The following is an 18,455-nucleotide window of genomic DNA, read 5'->3' as shown; positions in this document are numbered from 1 at the left end:
GGATGAAAATGAGCCTCCCAAGCGGACATATAAAGGATGCTTTAGGAAAAGTGGAGTTTATACTAACAATATTAAAGTTTTATGTTTCTAATTGAAATCTAACTGTTATATGCTTATTTTCTTTATTCTTTCTTTTAATTGTATGCTAAGAAATAAAGTTGTTGAAGTTTTTGGAACTTTTCACTTGAGCTGCTTAAATTCTGAGATTTCCAAACTCATGTTTTGGTAATTAATAACTGCCTAAGCTTTTTATATGATGTTCCTCTTCACTGCTTTTTGAACTTAGAAGCAAAGTGACATGGTCTTGAAATGTTTTTTTTTTTTTTTTTTTTTTCCCAATACAGAACTTTTCAAAGTTGCCTCTGATTTTTTTTTTTTTTTTAATATGTATATGCATGCTTGGTTTTGGTGACTTAGAAAGCATGAAGCCTCTCAAATCTTAAACTATTTTCTTTTAACTTTAGGAAACACACAAGATATTGCTTTTCCTTTTTAGATGTTTTAGGAATACTGATTTAAGTGCTGCTAGTATATAGTGCCAGTTTAATGCAATTTGACAGCATGAAGCAAGAGCGTGGATGGTAGTGTAAATGGTGGTATCGGTAATTTGAGACTTCGTTAAGTAGTCTGTAGGTATCTGTGAGAATTACAAGCTCTAAATAGTGCCTTTGACAGTGCCCATTAGTGCTTATGCAGAATTGTCTTCTGGATTTAGTGTTTCTTATTTTATGGTGAATTGAATTGTCCTTTCTTTCTCATAAAGATAATTTTCTCCAGATGTTTGTCTTCAGCATATATCAAGTAGTTTAAAATAGCCTTTTGTTTGATACAAGATGGATGAGATTTGAGGGAAGGAAAAAAAAAAAAAAAAGCAGATTGCTTTTTAATTATTTCTGGCACGAGGCCTGCTTTTGGTATCCCCCCTTGCCTTAAAATCCATAAGTAGTAGTCTGTACTGGTGCAAGTTAAAGGGATTTCGAGGCTGCTGTAAGTTTTTCTTGCATGAAAGGAAAGACAGTGCAGCTAAAATCAGCATCTAGTCTGTTGCTCTGTTGCCATACAGCTTTGGTGACTCTTTCAGTGAAAACAACTGGCACTTAGTTTAGTTGATGCCGCTGACCATTTAAACTTTTAAATCTTGTGATTTAACTCTGGAGAGACAGAACTCTTTTTAGAAGATTGGTTAGGAACTGGCATATCTTGTGTAAAGCATAGAAAACCCTGCTTCCTAAAACTCTTCTGATTTCTGTTCTTATGTACGCCTGTTCCTTGTGTTCCATATGCTTGCCGTGTGGTGTTTGACTGTCTTTTTAACTAAGCAGTATTTATTTATATATGCACAAAGTCTGTCAGCTATTCTCAAGTATCAAGGTTAGTTGTTGTTGAGTTAAAGTTCAAGTGCAGAGTCGGTATTTATTCTGCCTTGAAGAGGTGCGAGGTGGGAGTTCACAAAGGTGATGCATGAACACTTGCTTTGATGTCTAAAAAGTGATTGAGCAGAAATTGGCATTCAAAGTCCAGTCTGGAGCATCTGTGGCCCTAGCCCTTGTATTCTGCACCCCCTACACCACCCAGATCAAGTCTGCATGAATTTGAGTGCTATTAGAAGAGAGATGTTTACATATTTAGTCTCAGTCATAAGGCAGTCTGTAAAACTGGGGCAGGAGCCTTCAGCTGGATAGCTCTCTGACCTGCCTGGGTGAATAGAGCAGGGAGCTGTATTCTTGACAAGGTAGCATTGTCCCATACAACTTCATTGCTGTGGCAAAACAAAACTGTAGTGGTCAAACCTGGAATTCTTGAGTTGTTTACTTCTGTCAGAATAAGTCCTACCAAAAGTCAGTTTCTATGAACTGATTTTTTTTAAAGAAAAAGCAACTACTTTTTCTCTGCCGTTATGGCTTATTTGACGTTTAATGTCATACATCCTGTAGTTTGTGGACTGTTCTATAATACAAAATGGCAAATACAAAAAATGCAAGCTCTGTATTTTTCCTTCTGCTTTCCACAGAGAAGAAAGTAAAAGGTGACCTGAAGTCTACCTTCTTTAGTAGATAAACAAAGCCTTTAAAAATATCATTATATATGTCATCACCTGTTTTAATCTGAGGTAATATTTCGTAAGTATTCTTGCAGTAGCTAGGACTAAACTGCACGCCATGGAGATGTTAGGATTGTTTTCCACTTTGTTAATCGTTTACTGTCTCAGTTTTTAAATATCGGAGATTGGAAACACGTGTGGGTCTTGGCGAAGGACATGTTACCTAAGGCTCCATGCCATTTGGAGCAGGATGAGTACAGTACTGCAGATGGGTTGTCTTGCATGAGGTGAAAAAAGACATGCACTTGGCTATTGAAAAGATAGAGAAGAAGGTAAACGCTGACCCAGACTTAAAATTTTTCATGCTATTCAAAAGTTGTAAAAACTAATAGCAGCATATTTCATACTAATGCTTTTGAATCTTTCCATGTGTTTGATAGAGTATGTTTTTTTTTTTTTTTTAATTTATTACCTGGTCAGCCTGCTTTTAACTCTAAGCCCAGAATATGGCTGTCATTCACTTTTGGCCAATGCTAAACTCTTTGAAATACTGCTGTTGAATGCAGTCTGACTTCTGAAAGGTGCAGGAGGTCCAAAGGAGTACTGGGGCTGATACTATAATGGTTTTACTTTGTGGCTCCCTGTGCTATGTGATAAATCTAACGTGATTAAAGGGATATATATATAGCCTGATCTTCCAATCAGTTATGAATATGTGTTAGCAAGGAGCAACTTTGATACAGGGCCAGTTTGAAGGTCCTTTTTGCTTCTTTCACCTTCAAGTATGTTATAGATGTTTTTAAAAAAAAAAAAAAACAGCCACGTTGGGATCCAGAGCATAACAGCTGATGCAAGTCTACAGACTGAGTGCTGCATTGGGGTGTAAATGTGGCTTTTATACCTGCCCACCCAAAGCATGCTGCTGACATCCTCAATCTCAAGATAGCTCTTTGAAAATAAGTGTGAGAGGGAAGGATATGATATCTCTTTTAATGCAGTGTGCTTTTAACTTACAGCAATTGTCAATTGCTACTCCACTATCTGAAGGACTATGCTCTTTTTGGGTGATTAAAATATGGAAAAATTACTACTACTGCAGCTTGCTTATTGGAGCTGTCACAATCTAATTGCCAGTGCTGATCGAGATGAATTTCTGCTGGCCAGCTTGACTTTCAGTATGCTCCTGTCATCAGTGCTCTTGTGTCATGTTTCAGTAGGCTATAAATGCTTCTGCAGGAGAAAAAGGCCAGTTTGCTTCTCGCTGCTGTGTGCTGTTGTAGAATAAATTCATACACTGGTCATAAGGTCTTGTTAGAGACAAGTCAAGCAATACTTCTGACCAGTATATGCCATGTAGAAAACACAAATGGAAAGAAACAATTTGAAGGCTTTCGCTGATAGCAAGTCTCCCAGGGCTCTGCTGTGGTGCTGCAGAAAAGGGAGGACAGGGCTACAGCTGGACAATGTGGGCATTTGTGGGCCTAGCACTAGAAATTCACTGACGCAGAAGCAGATTCTAAGTGTCCGAGCAGTGTCAATAACTTACAGAAAAGTCTTCTACAGAATAAAGCTCTGATGGATTAAGCACTTGTTGTGAAACCTTGTTTTGGGACCTGGAGCAAATTGCCTGGCTTGAAGGTTGGCTTTATAAACTGACAGGTTAAACTGCAGGTTTCTCTTGCAGTCTTTGTTTCTGTATTATAATTGTTTCAGACTCTCAAACAGTATAGATATGAAACCCTTAAGTTGAAGGAAGCTTCTGTGGTGGTAAGAGGACGCTTCAATGGACCATTATTGTTGTATGGAACACTTGTGTTCAGTTTCCCCAGGGTGTCCCCTGGTCTACTTCCATTCCCTGATCAGTGCTGTAGTTGAAAAGTGATTTTATGTGTATTTCAAATAAAACATAAGTGAAAAAGCAATCAGTTATTGCATGAAGTCAAAATCTAACAGTTTCTACAAAGAACTTGTATACTTTGAAAATAAATTCTAAATGTAGAAATTGTGCTTCATGTAAATTCAAATGTATTTCATTAGAGCCCAGATGATATTTCTTAGGTGAAAAGTTTAAAATTTACTGCTGAGGGGTGTGTGTGTGTGTGTGTATATATATATATATATATATATATATATATATATATATATATATATATATGAAAACAATTTCACCTAAATCTTGACAGTGTGACTACCAGGTATTTTCATCAGCAGTGAAATTTCAGTTTTTCCATTTATCAACTCAGTGAATTGTGTTACTTCCAAAATTACATGTTGTGCTCTCAGTGAAGTCTGTAGTGTGTAGTAGCTATTTTAGGTAACTTTTGTATGTCAAATCAAAACTGTGCATTTGCTTTGAATCAGTTTGTGAATCTGATGCTTGCAGGATGCAATTAAGGATGATCTGGATGATCGTAGTCAACCTTTCTGAAATGCTTAAAATTAGTTGTGAAACTGATCTTTTCACATTCAAGAAACATTTAAGAATCTTTGCAATGAGCATATGATCTGTTTACAAATAGCCGAGACATCATTTATCAAAGCTTAGGGTATTACGACAAAACCGTGTCTGTTGTAAGATCAACACCTGGACAACAGCTTGTGGTGCTAAAGCAGAGGAAGAAATGGGAATAGTGTGCTGAGAAGGAGTAATACACCACCTATATGAATGGCTGCAAGCGGTTTGTATTGTGACTGTATTTCAAAAGCTTGTAAGTGGGTCTGAAAGGTGTTCTAGTTATCTGAATTGATCAAAATCTGAAATGTTTAAGCTTGTTTTTCATCTTTCCTGATTGTATGTGTGAGATGCTGTCTCTGCCCAGCTTTGTGACGTGCGAGTAGTTCTAGAGAGCAAATTTCCTTTCTTCTCTCCCCTTTTGTGGTCAGTAGGCACAAGCCTCTGAAGATGCTGGTGAAAATGGGTCCCTGGGAGAGATCTTGGTACCTTGCTTTAAAATGGGTACAGCACCTGCAGACATATGCAAAGACAAAAGGGTCGAGACTGAGATCATTAAGCGGATTTGTCACAAGATGCAGTCCCGATTTAAATATATCTATAAAATTATTCTGTGGATTTTTAATAAAGAAATATTGGTTCCGTGCTGGTTTGGTTACCATGTGTTTCCCTGAGGAAGCTTAGGCAAATAAGAAAAATGCAAAATGCCAGAAACACATTGGTTAGTATGAATGCTAATTCTATTCTAGAATCTGCAGTTCTATTTGGCTAAAGCCTTATGCTCACTAACTTCCTTTTCTACTGCTTGTCTTCTATGTCTTGCTATCGATTTTTGTGAAAATTAAGTTAATCAAACATTTTTCTTCTAGTTCATAACTGGACTCAAGAGGATACCCTTCAGTGGCTGTCAGAATTTGTTGAACTGCCCCAATACGAGAAGAATTTTAGAGACAGCAATGTCAATGGAACAACACTTCCCAGGTGAATTTCTTCTGAATTAGTTTCAAATGATTCCCCACAGGTTCTGCTGATTTAGTCAGGATGTGAGACCGACGATGTGAACTTGAAGTCTAACAAGACATGGATGAATCCAAGAAAAGAGAAATGCCCTCGTGCTTCTGAAGAGATGACTGACTTTTTTCTGCCAAAATAGTTCCAAATATAATTTGTATCCAGCCGTTCCTTTCATTTTAGCCTTGTTTCTTCCTGTTGAATTTCTATCAATAATCATGCAGTTCTGTATGTTAGCTCACTTTGTTTTGGACAACTTCCAATATATTGCATAGGTATACATCAGAACTATCTGCATAACACCTCTTCTTGAGCATAGTTACCAAAGCTGAGTATTGTGTGTATTTTGTGGAGTTGGTTTCACAAATTTATAGATCAGCTATTGCCTTTAGCTGTGGCAGATGGATTAATGATTATTCCTGAAAAAGTGGAACAGGGAAATGTGGAACAGGTCAATCTATTGTATCTTTTAATTAAATTGCATGATTATAATCCATATAACCAGGAAATTCCATACATTGAGTGTTTATTTTTTTCATGGATGGGTTTGAATATAGCTTGTGAAGTAGGTAATGTTTTTGTTGTTAACAGGATAGCAGTAAATGAACATGCTTTCATGATCTCTCACCTCAAAATAATTGACCGGAGCCATAGACAGAAACTTCAGCTTAAAGCCTTGGATGTTGTTTTATTTGGACCTCTCACACGTTAGTATTTTTTTGTATTTTTTCTTATATTTTCATTGTAGGAATTCAACAGAAAATACTTTCAGTGAGGCTTGATGCTGTAGGTAGGATGGCTTATTTTATATTGTGATTGTACTGATGGATTGGTTGGCATACACTATGAAATTAAATGAATTAAAACTTGTAAGGATGCTGGAACTCTAGAATTGTAAAATTTAAGACTGTAGTAATTTTGGTGTGTTACCAGTGGGCTGCATGTTGGCTTTTGTGTTGCAATAAGTACATTCTAACTGTTTTTGACTATGTTTAAGTTACACTTCTAGCTAATGTTACATTCACCTCCAAGAAATCTTGGACACTGCAAGCTGGGATGTTGAAATGAGAGGGGATGACTCCTCGCTCCGTGTCCCAAAGAGGAGGAGACTGTGATTCAAACCCAATGCCAATGTCTTTTGTGCGCACTCAAGTTTAAGTGCTGTTAAATATAGTATTACAGTTTTGCATCTGACGCATTTTAGCTTATGCAAACATTTCCTTACCACATCACCAGTGGTCTACATGCTTACTTGTACACAGTTACAGTTGTGTTGTGTTTCTGTGCGTGTTGTCTGCTCCCAAACTAGGAAGCCCTTCCAGAGCTGGTAGGGAGTTAGCCTTCTAAAAATCTACTTTGTACAAGAAAATTTTTAATTTAGTATTAGGGTATTTCAGAGGGCACAAATGGAGGAGAACTTACTGAAACATAACTTAAAGTTCTTCCCAGGGTGATAAAGTGTAATTGGGAAAGCTCTCTTAACTAATTTAAATATATAGACAATGTAATGTAAAATTTAATAAGCTTTCCTCAATGTAATGTACGTTTTAGTATAGACTGTAGATTGCATTAGAACAGAATGGCTTACGTTGCATCACCTTTTAGGCTGTGCAGGAAAACAAAACAAAACACAACTTCACGGTGTATTCATGTATCCACGAAGTGGTTAGTGATCATGTTATTCTCTGTACAGGTCCCCCTCACAACTGGATGAAAGATTTTGTATTAACGGTTTCTATAGTTATTGGTTTTGGAGGCTGCTGGTTTGCATATACCCAGAACAGAACCTCCAAAGAACACATCACAAAAATGATGAAGGACTTGGAAAGTCTCCAAACAGCAGAACAAAGTCTCCTTGACTTGCAGGAAAGGTATGAAAACAAACAAAGCCTAGTTCAGTTGTCCTTGACTTCATTTTGTGGTGAAATACAAATACAGACCATTTATGCTCATAAACACTGCGCCTTAAAGCTTTCTTTGGATTTTGTTAATCTTTTTACATAGAAAGTGTGATGTCAGTGATGATGGGTTTTTGAGTGGGTAGATATTGCTCCTGGATGTTTTAGAATAAAATAATAACTTAAAGGTGAGAGTAGAGATTCAGTCTTTTGAATCTATTGAAATCTATTGATTTAGAAGTACATATTGTTATATTCATACAATTAGTTTGCTTTGGAATCTCTATTTTCTTTATGTACATTGAAATGAGAACACGGAACTATCTTTCTCCTGTTTCAAGCTCTTAAGTTTGAAATAGACTTTGGCTGATTACTTTGTATTACTTATTTAGCATGATAGTTGGTAGGTTTCTCTGGTACTTACGTAACTCAATTTTCTATGAAGATGGCTATTTTGATCTTATTAATGAAAGTTGATCTTCTAATGAAGATTCAACTGAAAGTTGGCATATTTTGTTTGACACTGGACATTTTGTCATGATGCTGCACATTCATGCAGCTTGTATTCAGTATTACAGAATTGCAGAAAGGTTGAGGTTGGAAGGGACTTCTGGAAGTCATCCGGTCCAACCTTCCTGCTCAAGAAGGGACACCTAGAGCAGGCTGCTCAGGATCACGTCCAGGTGGCTTTTGAAGATCTCCAGGGAGGGAGACTCCTTACAGGGCAACCTGAGCTTGGTCACACATACAGTGAAGTAGTATTTCGTGATGTTCAGAGGGAACCTCTTGTGATCCAGTTTGTGCTAATTGCCTGTTGTCCTGGCACTGGACACAATTTCTTCTCAAGAGGGTGGCAATTTTTAACAAACATGCTGTGTGTTTTCTCATTTTTCTGTTCAATGTGAAGGCTTGAGAAGGCACAGGAGGAGAATAGAAATGTAGCTGTGGAAAAGCAAAATCTGGAGCGCAAAATGATGGATGAGATCAATGATGCAAAACGAGAAGCTCATCGCCTAAGGGAGTTGAGGGAGGGAGCTGAATGTGAGCTCAGCAGGCTCAAATATGCAGAAGAAGAGCTAGTACAGGTATCTGCAAACTGTATGTATTTTAATGTTGACTTTAATTTGGTCCTTTATTAGATATTTAGGGTTTAGAACAGCCTTTCTCTGACACTAGATTTGAATGGAAAATTCTGGGAGTACTAAAAGCAAAAGTCTGTCAATCATGTCATAGCTTCAGGAGTATTTTGCTACATAAAAGGACATAACTATGTATTATCTTATCATAACGTAACTGGATTCATGGAACAGGATATAAGAAAGCTTGTTTTCTATCTTGTTATCACATGAGAAGGAGTAGCTTTATCTCACTCTTGAGTAGTAATAGAGGATTTATAATACTAAATCAATGTGTTGTCTTACAAATACTTGTAAGCCTCAAGTGAGTGACTATATATCACCAGAGAAATATCTGAGTGTAATATAGTACATGGAAATTCACATACCTTAATTTCAGAAATGCCTCATCTGCCTTCCTGACAGATGGGCACTTGCCAAAGCTTGTTGTAAAGCCTTAATATGTTGCTCTGGGTTTAAAAAGGTGTTTATATTTTGTTTTCTGCTGTCAGTTCTAATGAGAATCTTGGTGATGCTTTTTTTTTTCTTTTTCGATGCTAGGTTCGCATGGCTCTAAAAAAGGCTGAGAAGGAATTTGAGCTGAGAAGTAACTGGTCTGTTCCTGAAGCTTTACAGAAGTGGCTTCAGTTAACGCATGAAGTTGAAGTGCAATATTACAATATCAAAAGACAGCATGCAGAAATGCAATTAACAATCGCCAAAGATGAGGTACTAATGTTTACTCTTCAGTTACTTAAGAGCGATATCTTGCTAGGTGAATGAAACAGTAAACACAAATTATTCAGATAAGTGTATGGATATTTTTTCTCCTTTGAGATGATGTATGCTGCCTATCAATATTGCTGATATTTTGCTGTCTGTATTAAGTACATAACATAAGCGTTTCTGCTTTTTAGGCAGAAAAGATAAAAAAGAAGAGAAGCACTGTATTTGGAACATTACATGTTGCACACAGCTCCTCACTGGATGAAGTGGACCATAAAATCCTTGAAGCAAAGTAAGACTAATAACAGGACGCATGTGTTTTTTTTTTTGACTGTGTATTTCTGGAATTTGAACTTACTATCTTAGTGTTTTTGCACTTCTATGTGGAACAGCTTAAAAGACATTAAAATGGGAATATTTGCAGTCTTAAAGGGCCTAGAATGGCTGCACTGGTGTTGCTTTGCTATTAAGAACAGAATAAGTAATTTTAATGCTTGCTTTTTTTCAGGAAGGCACTCTCTGAGTTGACAACCTGTTTACGAGAGCGTCTTTATCGATGGCAACAGATTGAGAAGATTTGTGGTTTTCAAATTGCACACAACTCTGGGCTACCGAGCTTGACCTCCTCTCTGTACTCTGATCACAGCTGGGTAGTTATGCCTCGAGTTTCCATTCCTCCTTATCCAATTGCAGGGGGAGTTGATGACTTAGATGAAGATACTCCTCCAATAGTTTCACAGTTTCATGGTAAGTATTAAGTTGAGTAAACTTGATGGGAAAGCTTTCGAACATGGGATTTTAAAATCAAGTGGGAGGGGCATACTAAAATCATATAGGGTTGCATCAAAGTTTAGAAGCAACAAAATTCTGTGTAACTTTTCAGATGTCTTTTGGGACTTGCATAAACTGAAAATAAGGTTTTGCAATAAAAATAAAGGAAAAAAAGCCTTTGTTTCTTTACCATGGTGGGGGTGGGGGACACTCCAGGTACAGAGTGAGCTAAAGGTTTTAAAGTCTGCTTGTCATGCTTGGTTCTCCACTAAAACAAGTTCTTATCTGTAGTGCTATTTTTTTTTTCTTAGCACATAGCACATTTATCCTTTCAGATGGAAGGGATGGATTTTGCCTAGGGTTCCTTGTGCTACATAGCTTTTCAAACATTCTTCAAATCCTGTTGTTGTCCAAGGGAAGCTTTCAGGGAGAATGTTTGTGTTTGGATACGTTGGGTTGTTTGTGAAGCACAGAGGCCAAATGCTGGAGGGAGGGAAATCCAGCTTTGGTTAAACTATGATGAAAGTATATACACTGGGGATCCAGACCACCCTGGTATCTTGAGTCATTACGTCAATACAAGAGCCTGTTTCATGGAAGTTTTGATTAACTGGACTCTGGAGGCATATCAAAAGATGAGCTTCCATGTAGCTTTTTTAAATAAACAATATCAAGCTGGGGAATAAGTAGGGAAGAAATCTTTGTTATGTGTGTACATTTTTCTTCCAGGGCTGGAATTCTTAGAATCAATTAGAATTTTAAAAGCACATAAGGAGAATGCCACTTTGCTGGCTTTGTTTCATGTGCTTGGGGCATGTTTTCGTTCTAAATATACCAGTGTTTTTGCGTGTATTCCATGGAGCCCTTTGAAAAATTTAATACCAATGCAATGCTATTTTTTCTGTAAGTTCTGATTACTTGTAAAGAGTACTATAGCCTTCTCTATAAGGGCTTTGATTTAAAGCTTAGTAACAAATTCCTTGGATGACCCAGTAAGATGTGGATTCCCAGGTCCAAAATTCCAAGAAAGAATATGGAGTAACCTATGGTGTGGTTTTAAAACAGAGCTCACGACCTTCCAGATAGTCTAAAATGGCAAATCACTGAAATGTGTATGTAAGATGTGATTTTAGTCCATCTTCTTGTTCAGGTCTTGCATGAAAGTGAAGCCAGAGAGCAACAAAGTGCAGCTGGTTCAGAGGATCGAAGATTAGAGAAGGACTGTATAGTTTCTAAGAGCACATGTAGTTGAAACTTCTGTTTTTGTTAAAATTTAGTTTGTCTTTTTGGAAGTGTTTATAGCTAGTGAGTGGTATCTCAGTTAATCAGTGATGAAAGTTACCTAAATCATAATAACGTTACAAGAACTTTAACTATGTTTTCTGAGTTTTGATGAAGCATAAGTGTCTGCTTTTTGTAAAGTGATAGCATGAGAGAAGTAACTTTTTAGTTTACTAGCTTTTATAGTTTGTACTATTTACAAAAACAAACTGGAAATGTTTGGGACTGGGGAAACAAAAAATATGTTCAGTGATGTTCCTGAAAGGAACATCATTCAGGAAGTCAAATTATTGTGTGATACGTTGGTAACTGCTAAATTATTCCCATCCTTTAGAGAAAAATGACAAATGCACACGAGGAAAGACAGAAGCAAAATGGCTTGTCTCACTCATGAGGCTTCAGGCAAAAGACAGTATGCAGACAGGTCAGTTACAAGCAAGACTTTCAGTGTCTGGACATAACTGAACTGTCTGGTCTAGGCTGTTACCTGGCCTTAGCATCCTTTGATATCTGTGTAAGGTTGGCATAGTTGGCAGTCAGATGGACAGGCTTCTTTGCACTTCAGCAGGAAATATGATAGGCTAAAATGGTGTGAAGTAATGGATCTGTTTAGTCCTGAAATTAAGAACAGGAGGATATAAAGTAGATGAACAAGGCTGAAACGAAGGCATTACATGAAAGGGATAGTGAAATTTTCTATTTTCCATTAACTTGCTAGGATTCAGTTGACTCCTTGATCTAGTGGGTTTCATTTGCACTATAAAACTGATTCTAAGTTGTCATAGCTGAATCTTTCACAATCCTGCAAATATACCCCTATAAGAAAACAAAATGCTTATAATTTCTCTTAAGTCAGTGATGGTCTTGTTTTTTACACCAGCAAGTAGGATGGCATCTTATTTACCTGGACACACAGTACAAATTGCCTAAATAGATTTTGTATTCTTTGGTATACATTCTTTTTTTTTTTTTTTTTTTTTTTAGGAATTTGATTACTGACAGGCTTGTTTTTTTTAGCTGCTTTTCCAAGTCATAGGGAATTCATCAAAGTAAAATTAAAAGTTTGATTTATGTGATAACTGTCATGTTAAGACTTGGAAGCCACTGTTTATTGCTCACTCCAGCAGGACACAAAGTCCATGTTGTGGTGAAGGTGCAGTTGTTTGCAGTTTTGTGAATGGTTGTGGCTTCCTGCACTGAAAACAGGAACTGAACCTTTTCTGAGATTCCAGGAAGGGAGACTGTAATCTACCTGACTGACTTGCATCTCAAAAATAAGATGCACGTTGTGTCAGGCTAGACATCTTTGTCTACAGTAAATGTTAAATTCTTTTGGTATGCTGTACTAAGTAAACGTCTTGAGCAGCAGTAAAGGTATGGTCTGTCTTATTTTAAGCTAAGTGATGCATTCTGTTGGAGAGTGTAACGAGGTATATGAGAAGTCCTGAGGCATTACAGCTATCCTGAAAATAGATCTGGAGGTTTCTTTCCATAAAAGTATTGATGTCTAATCAGTTTCTGAAGGAGGAATTGGATGAGAAAGATAGTTTGTCACTTCCTGTTAGGTGCTTGAATGGTCGACTCTTGTGTTGCTGTCTCCACCCATTATTTTTTTCCTTAAATTCTTAGCATGGAAAAAGAAAACATCAAATAGGAAATTCTTGAGCTTGAAATGAGGTTGAATTATATATTTTCTATCTTGTTATATATGATTTAGTTTTCTATGTCTAATGTAATTTTCAACTAATGCAGTGTATTTCAGTTGAGTGTTTGGTTAGGTACCACCTACATTACAAAACTTTCATGTGTGGTTATTTGGAGCTTAAAGAATACAAGTAAAATACAGGATATTGTGTAGTGTGCTAACTTGAGTACTGCTATTTTTAGTTCATAAGGGTTTGCAAGTCTCATTAGTCTCTTCCCTCCCAAGGGAGGGTCGTGAGGCAGTGCTGCACATGGTCAGAATAGTATTTGGTAGGCACAAAACTTCTGCAGTTGGTTAGCTGCTTCATCTACCTGTAGAATGTGTAAGGTGCTGTTAGTCTGCCTTCTCTCTTAACAATAGAGCAATGTCCTCTAAATAATTGAGCAATGTGAAAGTTGTTTAAGAATCACTGTGACTGAAGCAGACACCTGCTATTTAGTCTTTAGAGTAGATTTTGTTAACATCGATGTCACATGGGGGGGTTTGGTTTGCTTTTTCTTTGCCTCAGGGTCCATTGTAAAACCTCCCAGCACACTGGCAAGAAGCAGTAGCTTGTGTCGATCAAGACGCAATGTTGTGCCATCATCTCCACAATCTCAGCATGCTTTGCACTCCCCTGACCCTGACATCCTTTCTGTGTCGAGCTGCCCAGCTCTTTATCGAACTGAAGAGGAGGAGGAAGCCATTTACTTCTCTGCTGATAAACAATGGTATGGGGACTAGCAAACAGCACTTGGGAATCTGATTAGGAGTGTTTGAGGCAGTCAGTTTAGAATTAGAGGTTGAACCATGACGAAAATTAAAGTAATTTGTAGGATAATATAAATGAATGTAGTCAAAAGGAGCAGAAAGTGTTCATGTCTGGTATGTGTATGTAAATAGCTAGCATGTCATGTACAGTTAAGTAATGTTACAATCCAGGGTGCACTGAACTAACCCTGATTCTCCATTACAATATGTTACTGGCTTTTACATCTGAAACTAGGATCAAAAGCAATGTCAGCTACTGGGCGAAGAGAAGATGGATGGTAACACAATTCTTACAGCATGTTGAGCGTGTACCTACTCTTGTTACATGGCCTCATAGGAAAAGGTTAAATTCCTTTTGGAAGGAGCAAATGAGCTTGTTGAAAGGTAGGGACACTTGTCCTGAAGAAACTTTTTGTATATGATAGACTTAAATCTCCTCCTTTCATTTCATAACTTTTCTGACTTCACGTGCCAGAAAGATAGTTTTTGTTCTTTGAAGTGAGATGCAAATGACTGATTCTGGGCAGATCCTGCTGTCCACAAAAAGCAAAATTGCAGAAAGTAATTATTTTAAGTTTAGGTAATGAAATGATATAGTGCAAGTTGTAAGTTAAAATGTTGGACTTGATGTTTTTGTTAATTAACTACTAGGGAAAAGTGGGTGGTGCTTTTAGACTGATATTATTGATTCTAAATTTCCTTGTTAATTGCATGGTGGAAATAATAGTTTCATTCTTTTTTCCTTTGTTTGCTCTGACTCAGGGAAGTACAGGAAGCAGGTTCAGAATGTGACTCCTTAAATTCATCCGTTGGAAGGAAGCAGTCTCCTCCATCTAGTCTTGAGATGTACCAGACACTTTCTCCTCAGAAAGTATCCCGGGAAGAACTCTCACTGGAGGAATCATCTACAGGAGACTCCTCTTCTCTAACTGCAGATATATCTAGGGGCTCTCCTGACTGTGTAGGCATGGCAGAAACTAAGAGCATGATTTTTAGTCCTGCAAGCAAAGTTTATAACGGAATCCTGGAGAAGTCCTGCAGCATGAACCAGCTTTCAAGTGGGATCCCAGTCGTAAAGCCTCGGCACACCTCGTGTTCTTCAGCCAGTAGTGACAGTAAACCCAGCCACGAAGCTTCTTCTGTCCCTAGGATAAGTAGCATCCCACAGGACCTGTACCAAAATGGTGAAAAAAACAAAAAGCCATCAAAAATAAAAAGCCTCTTTAAGAAGAAGTGTAAGTGAGGTGGGCAGAAGAAGCCTTGTAGTAATGTTATAAGTACTGTTTTTTAAATCTTTAGGAATGTAATTCCATTTGAGCATTCCAGACTGGATGCGCTAATGGAATACTCTGTAGGTGGATTCTATTTAACTGACTTTGCTATCAAAGTTTGTGCCAGCTGTCAATGAGAAATCATTAAAAGTTTCAGACAGTTTACATTCATTTCTGCCTATTTATTTCTCTTTTTTTAGTTTATTCATAAACCTTTTTTAAGCCACTTTGGACTTACAAGCTTTAATGAACTAGTAAGCCCTCCTGGGCTTGCCAAAGTTTCTTGTTTACCAGAGCATCTTCCTATCTTTCCATAGAGCTACATCATTTATCTACTGGACTTCAAGAAAAATAAAAGAACTAATTGAATTGCACTACTGTTTTACAGACTGGAAAAGTCTCTCTGCAAGTGAAACTGAAAGACTTGTATTTGAGGAGATGAATCTTTTCACTTTTAGATCTTTGGGGTTTTTAAGTAGAACCTAGAATTTCTAATTGACTTGATTTCTGGAAATGGAAATGCCACGCTTTTATTATGGGAAGCTTTGTTAGATGCATTTATTATTAGAATGGTTCAAGTCCTGCTGTAAAGATCATGTTTTTCCCAGGACTTTCACTGTGATTTCACTTCACTGCAGGCTGTATGATAAATATATATATATATATGTATGTAATTTAACAAGAGAAGAGGCTCTTGATTCCTTATGCAAGTGATGGATATGAAACTTGACCGAGGACTAAAAATATTCACTCTCTTAAAATGAGGAGGTGGGGGTAGTTGCTTTTGTTTACAGACTGACAGACAATGGACATTTCGGTTTGTGAAAGTTTTGTACTGTGGTAAAGATAATAAATTGGAAACATTATTGTGCTTGGGAATGTTCCAATTTTAGCTAATGCTTGTTTCAGAAGTCATGTTTATTGAAAGCTGTTGTAGGCTACATTGCTTATGCTTACTGCTGTGTATAAGTTATTGTTATATTTTTTGGATTAGCTATTAATGTCTTAATGTCCTCCTTTTGTAAGATTTCATACACTTTATTTTTGTATAGTTTGAAGATTTAGCTGTTCAGACATGTCTGAAGTAAATGGTATAATTTTGTAATGCATACTGTTATACTAACTCATAATTTTAGATATAAAGATAGCTATAAAGGTGAGACTCGACATGCTTCAGAAAAGTTTTTGTTGAGCTTTTATACGGAGAGATGAAGTTACTACGAGATAATAAGGAAGCCTTCTTAGGGCAACAGTAGCTAGTTGCTTGAAAACCATTTTTTTTTTTCCAACAGTTGGAGACAACAAACGTACTGCTTGAGTAACAGTGCCTTTTATTCAGTTTGTCTGAAAACGTTAATACTGAGCAGGAATTTGTTTTGAGGTACATTCCAAAGAAATACTTCTTGCTCTAATGAACACAAGCAATTTACCCAGCGATGACTAAATAGTTTCAGCTCTTCCATAGGGGTATGCTAGTTGCCTCAGTAACAGGTGCCACTGCCAGCAGCCTGTGATCAGGGGCTCATTCCTCGACAATATGTACATGCTGTACTGTATGAAAGAATTAATTCACTGATTGCCTAATCTTTTTTTGCTAGTAAGGAGCCTTCAACAAAACCTGTAGCTAATTGAAATTGAAATGATACATGTTTTTCTATAATTTTCTATTTAGGTTCCATTGTACATAAATGATGTGTTAGTTCTGTCCTTAATAAGTGGTGGTGATGTTAATGGAAGCATTTACTGTGGCTAGTGAAATGGTTAGAAGAGGAGGGTTAGAAGAAGAGATGGAGATGCTACCTATGCAAGTACCTTAAAAGTCCTGGAACATTTGGATTCTTCCTGTTCTCTTACAGAATTAATCAGATTTTTTTTTTTTTTACTGTATGAAAATGAGTGTCATCTATATAAATATAAGTATAGGCAAATAAAAGATTTGGTAAAGTTTGGAGAAGAGACAAATTGCTGGAATAGTAAGTAAGGAAATTACATTGTCTCATTCTCTGAATCATCACTGAATAACAGTGGCTGCAAAAGTAGACACCATTGCTGCCTTGTGATGACTTTAAACTAAGATTGTGCACTCTGTACATGTTAGACTGTCCAAAGGCAGCTATGCAAAGACTTGTGCCAGAGAACCACCTCACTGCTGAGACTTCAGAGTTGTAGTTAAAAGCCTGATGAAGTACTTTAACCTGTACAAAGGGGAAATGCATAAAATTAAGGCACTTTTGGCTCCACAACATCACAGAAAAGAATACCACCAAAAATGTTCAATTTTGATGTCTGCACTTAAGAAGGCTATAGCAATAATTAAGGTTTGGGGCTGGATAGTAGATCTTGTGGTGTAACGTTTGAGGAGTTCTGTCTCTGTCATTACCAAAGAAGATAAAGCAGCTTTTTGATACTGGAGAGTAAATATATGTACACATGGGGGAAAAAAAAATAAAATATCTGGTACCGAGGAGCGGGAGGACAGCACTTTCTTAATCCTGACGTCAAAGTCATGCAAGCTCAAATACAGAGAAGCCAAAACAGACAAATCCAGTGTTCTATAGTAACAAAAACTGAAACAGAGGTAGTGGTAAGTTCTTCATTAGCTGTGAATTTTTAATGTTAAGTATCTTTTCTGAAATACACAATTTAATCAACTTCTAGGGAAAAAAGATGGCATTGTACAAACAAAATTATCATAGGTGTGATAGGTTTTGGCTTTATAGTGGCAAACTTTTGGAGCACAGACTGCTCTCAACACTCAGTTTATCACCAGCTGTCCTGTAACCTTATAGCTGCTACTTAATAAATATAATAGAACTAAAAGCTTAAGTTAATATGATCAGAAGTGGTGAGTATTGGATGTTGGAGCATAAACTGTAATTGGTTTTAAGTTCAAAGCTTTTTTCATTATTTTAATAGAATCCTTATACTTTTTGCCACCTTAATTTGTACACAATCTAAGTGACTTGCATTGCTACTATTATGGCTACTATAGACATGTTCGTCTTCAAACCTGTAGCTTCTTTTTTCTTGTCCACTAGAAAAAATAAAATCATTTGGCTTCTATCTGTTTTTGGTAAGGTAGAGAAAGGAAATAAGAAGGAAATGTATGTAGAGATCACTGATACTGGGATAGATCCTCACTGGTAGACATCAAATCCAGCCTTAATGCTGAAGTACCTGGCATATGTCAACATCTCAGGATTTGATGTGCTTTAAAAGGCCCTCCAAGTTTTTCCTGTTTTTGCTTAGTGCAAGTCAAACCAGTTGGCAGTCACTGTCCATAAGGGTTCCTGTAAGATGTTAGACATCTGAGACGATCTAGTGTCATCATTGCTTAGCAGCTCAGGACTTCCTAAGCTCTAAACTCAGAATGGTTGTGATCAGAGTATTTTTTTGATCTTTTGTAGCCAAAATACGTTTTATTTTGAATTCTT

At 37.0% G+C, this 18,455-nt stretch overlaps 1 protein-coding gene across 2 annotated transcripts in view; it reads left to right on the top strand.

Moving 5' to 3' along the window:
* The window catches only part of STIM2 (stromal interaction molecule 2), a 63,067-nt gene extending 47,883 nt beyond the window's left edge, over nucleotides 1–15,184 (top strand). The window contains exons 4-13 of one of the 2 annotated variants that reach the window (XM_082759910.1): nucleotides 5,363–5,474; nucleotides 6,096–6,211; nucleotides 7,198–7,375; nucleotides 8,310–8,487; nucleotides 9,079–9,246; nucleotides 9,435–9,535; nucleotides 9,752–9,990; nucleotides 13,509–13,710; nucleotides 13,986–14,134; nucleotides 14,513–14,702. In XM_082759910.1, coding sequence (XP_082616036.1) covers nucleotides 5,363–5,474; nucleotides 6,096–6,211; nucleotides 7,198–7,375; nucleotides 8,310–8,487; nucleotides 9,079–9,246; nucleotides 9,435–9,535; nucleotides 9,752–9,990; nucleotides 13,509–13,710; nucleotides 13,986–14,134; nucleotides 14,513–14,550 — 1,481 coding nt within the window. In that variant the 3' untranslated portion in view covers nucleotides 14,551–14,702. Of the gene's footprint in view, nucleotides 1–5,362; nucleotides 5,475–6,095; nucleotides 6,212–7,197; nucleotides 7,376–8,309; nucleotides 8,488–9,078; nucleotides 9,247–9,434; nucleotides 9,536–9,751; nucleotides 9,991–13,508; nucleotides 13,711–13,985; nucleotides 14,135–14,512 lie in introns of both variants that reach the window. The other variant, XM_082759909.1, reaches the window with a different exon arrangement.
* Nucleotides 15,185–18,455: the final 3,271 nt, after the last annotated feature.

The sequence above is a fragment of the Aythya marila genome (assembly GCF_965140915.1).
Source record: "Aythya marila genome assembly, chromosome: 4".
NCBI lineage: Eukaryota > Metazoa > Chordata > Aves > Anseriformes > Anatidae > Aythya > Aythya marila.
The sequence above is the reverse complement of the archived record's forward strand: the minus strand, read 5'-3'. Positions and strand labels throughout refer to the sequence as shown.